Source organism: Macaca nemestrina, chromosome 5, assembly GCF_043159975.1.
Source record: "Macaca nemestrina isolate mMacNem1 chromosome 5, mMacNem.hap1, whole genome shotgun sequence".
Taxonomy (NCBI): Eukaryota; Metazoa; Chordata; class Mammalia; order Primates; family Cercopithecidae; genus Macaca; species Macaca nemestrina.
In genome coordinates this window covers 172902176-172914457 of record NC_092129.1, presented here as the reverse complement: position 1 = coordinate 172914457, position 12282 = coordinate 172902176, and the positions used below count along the sequence as shown (strand labels likewise).

Below are 12282 nucleotides of genomic sequence, written 5' to 3'. Positions count from 1 at the left end.
GGAAAGTCCCAAATCATAATCAGATTGGAACATGTCCCAGCTCCTTCATGGTCCCTTTACAATGTTTCTCGAGATCTAGTCCTAGGCCACCACCCCCAAAACTATGCAAGGAGCTCAATAAGATGCAGATTCCTGGGCCCCAAACCAGACCTACTGGATTAGCTTCTCTGAGGGAAAGACCTGGGAATCTGCATTTAAATTCACTGTCCCTACCTCTAGGGGTGATTCTATGCCCATTAACGTTTTTAAACCCCACCCTGGTGGTTCAGAATAAGATTCCACTGTCTCCTCATTTTATTATTCAAGAGCTTTTAAAGACCATAGCTTAAACTATCAAGCATATCTAGTTCTGGGCTCACCATTATCTTACAGATGAAAAATTTAAAGAGAAAATGAGCAAATTGCTTCATTAAGCAAGTCAGTAAAACTGCTAAAATGCAAACTCAGAAAAATGAATAAGCCACGCCTGATCCCCAGTGCGCTGGGATTATCGCTTAGGGCCTAGGCTTAAGTCATTAAAACGATTCCCACCCACTGAGAATATCCTATACCCAGGAAGATGTTGACAGATGTTTTTTAAAGCAGTTGCAATTGCCAGGAAGGCTAAAATCACCTCCTAGCAGATAAGCCATCTCCACTATGAAAGAAAGGAAGGAACAGAGGAAAGGAGGAAAGAAGGAAGAGGGAAGGAGGGAAGGACGGCGAGGGGGAGAGAGAGAGAGAGAGAGAGAAGAGAAGTGAGGAAGGGAGTAAAAAGAAAGGAAGAGGCAACCACACTCCCACGGGTGTGAACCACTGGTCTAGGGTACATGGAGAGAGGCAGCCTAGAGACCCAGGATCAGGATACTGTGGAGAAGCCCTTGGTATTTGGCAGGGAAGGTGCCAGGGCCACCCTCTTGCCCTCCCCATCCTGGCCATGTCACTACCCCAGACCCTGACTGTGTGATGCTTCAGGCATGACCTACTCTTCAGCCCTGGCTGCAACTCCTGGAAGGGCTGGCACAGGGCATTTTCAGAAGCTGATTTCCTCCTGCAGGACTCATCTACCTTTTGCTAAACAAAAAATGTTCTACTGAGTGTAGACTTAAAGTAAAACAAAACATGGAATGTGAGTGCCTGAGGGTCACCCCAGCACCCAAGCCCTTTGACATCAATCCAAGGAAAGATGAGTCCAAATTTCTGCCCTCTGGAAGGACAGGGAGCCATGGGGAAAGCCTGCAGGGCAGTCCCAGCAGACACAAGGGGAAGAAGTCTGAAGGCTTAGGCTTCTCCCACTTGGAGCTGAAAAGGTTGGGTCTAAAAAGGAAAACACGCTACCTTCCTGCCAAAGTCAACCGTGATGAAAGTTTAGAGCCCACCACCTCTCCGCCAAGCATTTCCTGTTCTGGCCTCCCCATCTGCCTCACTGGCTCAGATGTGGGAGAGCTATTTTTAAGGTGCAAACAACCAGGACTAAGAATGAGAGAAGTTATTTATTTATAGTTACACCTTTCAACTGTTTTTTTCCCCTCTGGAGATAGAGGCCAGGTTTCGTTTTCCCTTTGAATCTACAATTCCCAGGACAAGGAAGACTGAAAAGCCACAGGTCAGTTTATCACCTCTAGGCCGGCATCGTTGTCATGGGCAGTACAAGTCTAAAAGCTGTGCACCACCCTTGAGGAATCCCTCTTAAGGAACATACACTCAGCTCATGCCACATGTGTGCTCTTGAGAAGTATTTTGTAAAACATGCTTTTTATATAAAAGGTGATTCAAAAATGCATTAGTGCTTTGGTTGTTTAAAGGAATCCACCCGCACAGTCAGGGTCTGGGGTGGTAACATGGCCAGGATGGGGAGGGCAGGAGGGTGGCCCTGGCACATCCCCTGCCAAACACCAAGGGTTTTCGGCACTATCCTGATCCTGGGTCTCTAGGCTGCCTCTTTCCATGCACCCAAAAATGCATTCGTGCTTTCGTTGTTTAAAGGAATCCTTTGTTTTTTCAACCGAGGATTCTAATAGCATCAAATAGATACTCCCTAATTTACAGAGGTTTGTAAGATCAGACTTCATATTAGATTTACTTGGGACAGGGCAGATCTATAGCTAGTGTTCTAAGGGTCAACAAGCTCTTTCTGGTTATGTAATTGCATCTTTCCTCTTGTAATTCAGGGATATCTTCTTACCCAGTTAAATTGGTTCATTCCTAATACCAAACCTTGCAGGACCCATTGGAATTTGCCAGTAAATGAAAGAGGAAATCCCTCCCTTGTGATGTTCACATAAGCATCATCTTGGTTGTGGATATTACCCCGATCAGTCCACTGACATTATTTTCCTGATAGCACGTGTCCCCACCTAGCATTCTCTTGGTTGCTTCCGTCTCCCCCACGGCAATGTAAGCATCACCAGGGCTTTGTTTATCTTTAATTAATCACTGTATCACAAGCATCAAAAATATATTAGGTGCTCAACATTCATTGTTCAATTAGTGAATTTCTATTGACCTCAAATTGCTAAAGTATTTGGGATTATACAGGGTGTTGCAGAGCCCCCCACACTGTATTTTTAAATTAATTTCTTCTTAAATATCCAAGTTCCACTGTTTTCACCCACTGCCTCAGGCATTATTATAAGAATGACTTGAAGGACAGGAGGACAGCTTCATTCCAATTCCACTAGTATCTATGCATTTTAAATGAGTCAAACTAAGCTGACAGCTCTACAGAATGAGTTGGTCAGCATGACCTACTCCCAGTTTCCTCACTCTCACTACTTTGGGTGGGTTCCTTGTTCAGCCAGGCCACCGAGGTCATGATTCAGCTTTTGGCCAAGGGAGGATCCTTGTTGCATCATCAGGCTTGTATGAGATTTGGTGTCTGTTCCACTCCATGAAGAAACAGAAAAGATAGGAAACTATTTGAGCACAGAATGAAGGCTTAGAAGCTAATGTGTGAGAAAGATGGAGAGAAAGAGTTTAACAACCCATGTAACCCAGGATGACACAGGAACTTAGGAGGGCTGGAAATCAACCATACTCAGCACGTGGTAGTTCAAAGAGGTTTTGCTGAATAATGGATGAATGGCAAAATCATGCATACATGATACCCGAGCTAAGGTATTGGTTATATCTACTTCTTGGCAGCTTCAAGTTATTATTTTGGGAACATTTCCAAATGCTCCAAGTGCAATGGGAAAAAAAAATAAGTAGGAACAAAGATTTAGTTAGTGACTTACTCACCTTTTTACCCACGTGGGGCCCACTGGTTCCCCCAATGCTTCTCTGCACTGATGGTGGCACCTGATATACCTCTTGTTCTTGGGTGCCATGGCCAGTGGGGACTTGGTAAATTCCCTGATTTTGGTAGGAAGGTGGCACTTGGTAGATGGTGTCTCGGGGAGCAGCCTGTGGGTTTGGCACTTGATAGAGCTTCTGTTGGCCAAAGGTCTGCTGCATCAGTCCAGAGGCAGGCTGGTCGTGACTGGAGGTGGTCTCCTGCACAGGACCAATCAGAAGCTTCACCCGGTTGCCTGGGACAATGCCTTGTCGACCATGTAAGGAGCACAGCCACCATCCTTCCAGTCCCCCTGTGTTCTGCTCTATGACGGTCAGGATGTCTCCCTTGCGAAAGGCCAGTTCCTCAGCACACTCTGGGACATTGTCATATAAGGCCCTTGCCATAAGATTCTAGGAAAGAAGGAAGAGAAGGAAACCGTGTTAGAATATTGGGTCAATCCCTTTAGCACCTGAGGCCTGTGCTCTTATGGAAAGGCACACTTCCTGGAAAGAGAGAAGCATAAATCTGAACAATAGACTGTAAGGAGAAAAACAGATGGTGCAGACAAAAGACAGATATATACACACTGCATCTGCCACCAGTGACATCAGACTGCCTCCTTGGAAAAGCTCAAAACACCAGAAGAGTTCTTTCCTCTAGCAGGAGATGCCGTGCCAAGGAATTATGAGTAGCACTGTTACAGAGTTAGAGCATGGTTCACTATTCAAAATGTTTTTCTTCCTTTTTTAAAGTGAGCTTAAGGGAAAAAAAAATCCCAAGATCTTCAGATGTACAACAATGAACATTTCTCAATATTGTTCTATACTGGAGGTGAAAAGAGTAAAAGAAAAATCCCAAATAACACAGTACAAATAGCATTTATATTTGGAGTTGAAAAATCAACAGAAGTCCACATATATATGCCTTGGCAGGGCTTAGAAATTCTTGTTCTCAGATGACAGGAGCCTCCGATCCAGAGAGAATCTACAAGCAAGGCATACAGACATGCCATCAAGCATGGAGCACAGGCCGGCAGTCATCTACATCTCCAGCTTTGACAATGAATTTATTAACACGTAGGAGGATGCCAACTCTTCTCTTTCGGTCTTTTATGCATACCTTTCCTGAGGGCCCCTCCTCACCCTCCCCTTTCGTCACCTACTTCTTGAATCTCGCCATTCACATTGGAAAAGCTGTGCCTTCCCCTTTCATGGGTCCAACACACTCTCCGTCTTTGTATGAAGGCCTGTCTGGCACATTCAGTACTAAGCAGACAGCCAAAGTAGGCATTCAGCAGAGAGTGGGCAGGCGGTACGTGCTGACATTCTTGGAGGCCTTTCAAAGGCTGGGAAGATTTCATTTCTTGGCATTAGTAAAGTTTCCCAGCACGCGGGCAGCCATTCCCGCATGCCTGCCCCCTTCCCAGAGCACAGAGAAGTCGGGGACGTTGTTGATTCAGCACAAGCCCTCGGAACACTAAAAGTGATCTCTAGTGCTTTGTTAAGATGTTTGGATGCACTTAATGTCATTGAGGTGGGGCTCATTTATGGAAGAAGGGATTGCAGATTGGATGGGGCAGGTTCGTGACTTTATTTCATACCATGACGTATTCGTGGGATTTTCGGCTGAGGTTGTCTGGACTTTTGCCCTCTGTTTTCTTCTCTAGCGACGTGGACTTGATCATTCAGCCTCGAGCTTTTCATTTCTTTGAGGCTGACTTGCACCACTCACGTCCCCCTGTGCCAGCCCCATTGCCACGGGTTGTGCGCATTTTCCACTCTGGAGGGCTGTGCAATGGAAGGGATCTGCCCTCTATTCAGTAGTTGGGAAGGTCCAGTTCTGCTGCTGTGAGCCAGGTTCCTCTTAGCCAGGGCAATTAAAGGAGATAAACATAGAGGACAGTCCTCAGGAAGCTTTGTGATACTCTTCAAGAATAAGGTTGAAGTCCTTTTTCTTGATAGTTATGAGATCCAGGAAGTGTGGGACACAGAAAGGTGAGTGGCCACGGAAGCTAGAGGGAGACTAAGGACTGTGTGTTTCAAGGGAAGGATTCACTGGGTAGTTAATATTCCAGGAGGCGTTGGGTTTCATCTAACAATTAAAAGTTCACATACATAAAGATAAAATCAGGCAGCAGTTTATCCTGTTCATGGAACCGTTTAAGGATGGTGTCATAATCCTAAAATTGCCTCTGTTTCTCTTCTCCCATCTTTTGGGTGTTCTGTATTTCACAAGAGAAATTACAGAGTTATAGAGGACAAGATTCTGGTCCTTTTACTAAAATGACCTCCATGAAATGATTCCACCAGAGTTGTACTGAGATTATTAAGTGGGGAGAGAGCTGACCACTCTGGCCTCTGTCCGTCCCTTTATTCTGGGCCCATTCAGCAATCGGGAAGCCTCTACATGAAATCAGAAGTAACAGAGTCGGGCCAGTTGTATGAGAGCTGGGGGTTGGTAGCTGTGCAATTATATTGGCTACAAAGAAGGGAAAGAAGAGAAACAGAAAACAGTAGAAAGGCAAAGGGCTACAGATCTAATCAGCATAAATCAGCTCAAAGCATTCGGAACTGGGCCACTTCCAACTCCAAGAGCACCATGAGGTACTGAAGTGGATCACCGGAGCATGATTGATCAGAGGCAGATAGAAATCCCCGTGCGAGAGTCGTCCTGGGCGTTCTTTGTCTCCTGTCCCAGTAACCTTCTTACCACCTGGTGAGCAGCCGGCTAATGTTTCCACACCGGCCTGTGAGCTGCTTTTCGGGGAAAACTCTCAGAGCCCCACAGTCTGGGCTGATGTAGGCACCGCAGGTGAGTCCTCCGGACGGGTGGTCAGGACTTCCCAGCGGTCCTCCTCAGAGCCCATAGAGATTAGGTTTCAGGCACAGCTTGACACTGCTGTTAGTAGCCAGGACCCCGGCACTAGTCTCACACCTGTTCACACACTGATACATATTCTCAGCCTTGGCTGAACAGGAGTATGAGTTATTTAATATCTGTGCAAGCTACAGAGAGTCAATGTCTACATCCAACCACTCTCCTAAACTGAAGCTTACAGCTCCAGAGACCTTTAGAGACACCTGGACACAATGCCCTTGAGTCACAGATGATGAAATGGGTCTGGGGTGGCCTATCATTTGCCCACGGCCACACTGTTGGCAGCGATGGAAAGAGAATTGCGCTCTTTCAGTTTAATCCTCTTTCCAGAACTTTAAGCCACCTTAGCTCAGCCACACAGCGTCCTTGTTACTGGGCTTAGTTCCATTATATGATAAAGTACTGAAGAGGACTGGTTCTTCTTTTCATGTCTATGGAATAGATTGGATATTTGGGGTCTTTGGTTCTAGCTGTGTTACTTTGCCAGGCAAAAGCTCCCCTTCGGGCCTTAGTTTCCTGGTCCTTGGTAAGCTATGGTGATGTTTTAATTAATTGCTAGATGGCCCTTGGGCTTCAGGCTCCCTCTCCGCCTTGCCTCCTCTCCATTCGCAGTCCAGGCTTGGTCCTATTCTAATGATGCTATTATGTATGTTTTATACCTATCTGATATTTATCTCACTCACGATTACATTTCAGAAGAACTGTTATCTCAAAGCAGTATATTTCTGAATTATGAATGAGTTCTTGTCACTGCAACCTCTTGTTGAGTATCTGCCTACAAACAGCAATAGTGAAACCATTGGTTGCATTCAAGGGAACTTCTAAGACAACGTATTAATAATGATACTACTTGATAAATTATGGATAAATCTCATCAGATTCCAACACAGATAATACATCAGCAAGCAGGGAAAGGCATGGGGCAGGAGTTGGGCTTTTGAAAAGATTTGGTGTTGGCACAAGGTTTCAGTAAGACCTTAACAGTCAAATGAATTTCAGCTGGACCATAAACCATCTCATTCAAAAGTGCACATCACTCGTAAGTAGGAAAATCAAGAATGAATTCTTCTGGCAAGGAGGTGGAGGGACCCTCTCCTTCAGTGCAAAGGTGTGATTCTTTGAGGCCATAAAGTCAGAAACTGATGATCTGCTATCTTAGAAAAACCCCAGAGAAGCAGTTTCGTCTCCTCAAGATCTACGCTTTCTCCTGCCTGCCCCACCACCTTGGATATTTATCTCCAGGGTAGGGAAGGTCAACACAGAAACAAATCAAGGAGAGATAAGAGAACTATGTAACTCTATATTCAGTTGGATGGTTAGTCTCCAGTGGCTGGCAGTTAGCAGTGCAGCTAGAGCTTGGCAAAATGCCAAAACAGTTAGGGCACAGAACTTGAAAGCCAGAAGGAACTTTAAACAATTACCGTCCAACCCTTTTACTTTACAAAAGAAAAAAATGAGCCTCAAGAAGTTAATGATTTGCCAAGTCACCTGGCAAGAAAGTCTTAGAGCTGAGATAGGAATTCAGGCCTTTTGTCTTCAGGTCCAGAATTAGGACAGAATTTAGTCAAGTGAAATGCAGGTGCAACACAAGCTGTGGCTCTAATCAGGATTGGAAACCAGCATTTGGGATCATGAGCCCTATCTGAGGGAACCCTGATTGTAGCAGCCTCTAGCCTTGATCCCCACCCCAAGCTTCCTTGAAACTGTCTTCTTCTGACCTCCACGATACCACTTTTTAGTTCTCCCTCTTCTCTTGACCACTCTCATCCTTATTCTCCATCGGAGACTAAATCTTTTTCCCATCCCTAAAGTAATCATGTTCCAAAGAGATTTCTCCTTTGCACTTTCCTCCTCTCAACTATGTGCTTACTCTCTAGAGGGAATCTCATCTATGGGATGGCATCTGAACACACAGATATTTCCTAAAGCCATCGTTTTTGCTGGATATTTCTTCTGCACTCCAGTCCCTTATATGCAGTCTAATGGGCATCTTCCTCTCTAAAAGCAAGTGTAAACACCTTTTTCTCCTGCTTTGCTTTGCTTGGTTAACAGCATGCATACAGCTGCCCAGAAGGAGCCGCAGAGGTTTGTTATGTCTCTTCATGACCTGCAACCCATCCGTGGGGCCCTGCTTTCCACCTCACTGCCACCCTTTATTCAGGTTCTTAGCAACTTTTTTTTTTGTTGTTTTCTGTAGCACAGAGATTGCTTCCCAGTTGGCTTTCCTGCATTAAACTTCTTCCTCCCTCAAAACCCATCTTCCATTTAACCAGACTGCATATCTATCCAAAGGCTGTTTCCCTTCCCAGTTCTCGATCATACTATTTCTTTACAGTACAACTTGGATTGTCCTGTTCAAGACTGTGAACTCCTTAAGTTCAGACATGCAAATTCCTTTTGCATTTCCAGAACTTTACCCTCGTATCCAAAACGAAATATAGACTCATTAAATGTTTACTAAGTTGAAATAGATTCTGGACTCTGATTTCCTTATTGTCTGCAGGGAGGGTGAAATTGTTTTACTTAAAGAGTTCAGCAAGACATTTGGTTAGAATTTTCAGATGGAAGTGGGGAAAATGAATGAACCAGAAAGAGAAATGTCATATCCAAGTCACTCAAGCCTCACAGCCAGAGACTGTGGGAGACAGACAGCAGGAAAGTGCCTGCCCCTCCCTATTAAAACAGGATAATGACGCAGATCGGTAGCCTGACCCCCCTGAAACTAGTGTTTGCAACTACGGAGCAAACAGGAAGGCCAAGAGGAACTGACCATCCCAGTGAGATTAAGCACAATGGTCTCTTTTAAGAGCTTTTCTCCCTTCAGTGTAGCAATCTGCTTTTGGCACTAGGTGACAGAGCACCATTCAGACACTTTGCCAGACCACTTGGGTTCTGCTGTTCCTGGTTCCCAAGCTATGCCTGAGGAGAAGGAAGAAAATACTGTACAGTTGACCAGAACACGGGTACAGAGAACTCTAGGTCACATGATGACTTCTACCCCTCACCCCACCTCCAACTGCTCCCTGCTTTTTTTTCCTTCCCTCACTGCTATCAAAATGTCAAGAAAGCTTATTACTCCTATGTCAGAGAAACAATCTGCTTTTCCATATATGGAGAGGTGTGACTTGTAGTTTCCATGATCACTCATGCGGTCCTTTTAAGAGAAATGAGACACTATGTCTGGTGTATCAGCCCACTAAGACCGATAGCATCATCAATGGCCTGGCTTCCTCTGATTATTTTTACTTCATTCTATATTTGTCATGCAGGAGATCCTGCCATGGCTTCAGGGTTGCCCCATTCTCAATGACATTATTTTCCTGTACCCAATCCCCCAGAATTTTAGCCTGGACTTTTGTGGGTTTGCGTGCCTGCATGCACAAATGCATGCAGAGGACAGACCCTGAGAAACAGACACGTTCAAGGAAATGGCCATCATCAAGGAAGTCAATCCTAAGGCAGGCGGCTGAGGGATGAACATTGTCAAGGTCAGTCTCGGGGCACAACGGGGAAGAGAAAGGCTCACGTGCTTTTGTGCATACTGATGAAAACCAGCTTTGGTCTGAGGACTGCAAACCATTTTGGCTACATTTCTCCTCTCCTTCCCATCATCACCTTTGGGATAGAGGGGGATGTGGGCTTTCCCCAAAGAAGGAAACAGCCATAGTCAGAAAACATGGATATCTATAAGTGTCAGGATTTTAATTCTCAGAATACTTGGTTTACACTTAGGTTCTTGCATCTGAAGATCTGGAATGTTGAATTTTTTGAGTTGGTTCCTCTTGAGATTATGAAGTTGCAGACATGAAACTTTCACATTCAGGAGACAGAAGATATGATAAGTTATGATATGATGTAAGATATGCTATGATATGATAATTTTTTTCCCAGTACTATTTGCTGACTGTGTTCTGACACACTTTTCACTAGGTGAGCTGAACGAGCTCACAGAAAGGCAAGAGCAGGACCCCACTTTGTCCCACTAATCCCCGTCATCCTTCTGCTCACTGGTGAGGGGTGTTCAGCATTTCCCACCAAGGACTCCTCTGTCACCCAGATTGCATTTCAGGCAGTAATTTTTATTTTCTGTAAAGTGCTTCTTTTAGACCCCTATGATGGTTACAAAGCTTACGTGAGTATCTTGGACCCTCTCTGAATCTTGACATCATTCACTCTGTCCTGAGTTCTCAAGTTTTCTTAGAGTTTCCAGCTTTGTGAACTTTAGCTATAGATTTCTCTTTTGAGCATGTCTAAGTGGGAGAAGGTTTCAGAAATGTGACAATAGATACCTGCCTCCCGAAGGTACTCTTTGGCATGGCAAGAGACGCTGTTAATACTCCCTGGATGTGCTATGGGACAGCGCCCTGTGTGTGGTTGTGGATCCAGGGTTTGGGAATCTTAACATCTCTTCCACATTGGCCAATCCAATCTGATGAGGGATCATTTGGAACCCAGCACTATTTTGGTGGCTGATATACCAAAGTGAAGGTACTTTTTGAGAGCTGATGAAAAGATCCGATGCTCATTGCAAATTTGGATATTTGGATCTCAGAAAGAAATCTCTATCTGACGAGATTTGGTAACATGATATGGACAACATAGCTGTGCAATTAAAAAGGGTTCCCTCAAAAGCTGGGTTTCTCTCCTTCCCCACACTTGAATGAATGCCATGTATTCTTGCCTGATTTAGGGTTCATGCTGGACAAACGCATTCATATGCTAGGATTTGTTTACTGTATAACCAACAAAATCTTAGGGCAAAAAGTTAGTAGGCAGATTGCATATATGTGTGTATATGTGCAATGTTATAGTCAGCTTCTATTATTTCCTGGCCCACGGTGGAAGACGAATTTGACTGCTGAGTTCTATTTTTCACTCGTCTTTGGGTTTACCGAAGCAACTCCTGAGAGTCTTAAAGAAGGTGGAGGCCGGGCACAGTGGCTCACGCCTGTAATCCCAGCACTTTGGGAGGCCAAGGCAGGCAGATTGCTCGAGCTCAGGAGTTTGAGACCAGCCTGGGCAACATGGTGAAACCCCGTCTCTGCTAAAATACAAAAAATTAGTGGGGCATGGCGGCGTGCACCTGTAATCTCAGTTACTCAGGAGGCTGAGGCAGGAGAATTGCTTGAACCCAGGAGGCGGAGGTTGCAGTGAGCCGAGATCGCACCATTGCACTCCAGCCTGGGTGACAGAGCGAGACTCCGTCTCAAAAAAAAAAAAAAAAAAAAAGAAGGTGGAAGAACACCTAGGTTTTTTATAGGTATTAGAACCAGAAGTCACCCATACCTTGAGCAGAGTTGATTAGTAAGAAGGAACCATTCTAACCCAGTCTCCTTATTTTACAGCCCAGACGGTCTCTTATTAGATTAGCAGCAGAGCCAGAGCTAGCATCTTGCTCACCTCTTAATCTAGAATTTTTTCCACCAGACAAGGATGCCCTTCCTGAGAATCTTCTCCATCTTAGAAGTCAGCACTGTTGCTATTAAGCCTTGGAATTTTGAAGCATTTGTCCCAGGTTGCCCAGTTTTGATAGATTTCAGTACAGTATCTTGGCAAGGGGTCAAAAATGCAGGGCAGGCACAAACTCTTTTCAGGGTTCCGTCCATAGATAAATCTGACAGGCACCATATAATGATGAAGGCCTGACACCCACCCACCCCCAAGATAGATTTTATTAACAATAAAACAACCATCTGGATTTCAGCCAGCATTACAGTGTTGGCACTGGATCATATCTATCTGCCTGTCTAGACAAATCCGTCTAACATCCAGGTACTAAGGGAAGAGAAATAAGAATTAAGTTTTAATGGAGTAGGAGACTGCAATCCACTATATTACAATATACTTCCAAAAATGATGTCATTTCTCAAAGTCAAAATGCACAAGTTATAACATCTGATAAGGTGTTTGAAAGAAGAGAAAGAGGTTCCTATTTTCCATTCCCATCTCTCTTATCTTCCTTCACCAAGCTATGCAGCCCAAGGTTATACCTAAATCCACCAACACAGATGCATACACATCCTGGCAACTCTTGTCCATCTTCCAGCCAGAACCGAGCTGATGGAAATGGGATGCCACCCTCCCTGGAACTCTTTTAGATGTCACCTGACCTGGGTTTGGTGCCTGATTGGTATTATCTACTTCACTTG

General features: G+C 44.7%; 1 protein-coding gene across 2 annotated transcripts in view; it reads right to left on the bottom strand.

The window, feature by feature from the left end:
• The window catches only part of LOC105482425 (neural precursor cell expressed, developmentally down-regulated 9), a 124346-nt gene that overhangs the window by 25235 nt on the left and 86829 nt on the right, over positions 1–12282 (bottom strand). For both annotated transcript variants that reach the window (XM_011742518.2, XM_011742516.3), the window contains exon 2: positions 3220–3666. In XM_011742518.2, coding sequence (XP_011740820.2) covers positions 3220–3666 — 447 coding nt within the window. The remainder of the gene's footprint in view (positions 1–3219; positions 3667–12282) is intronic.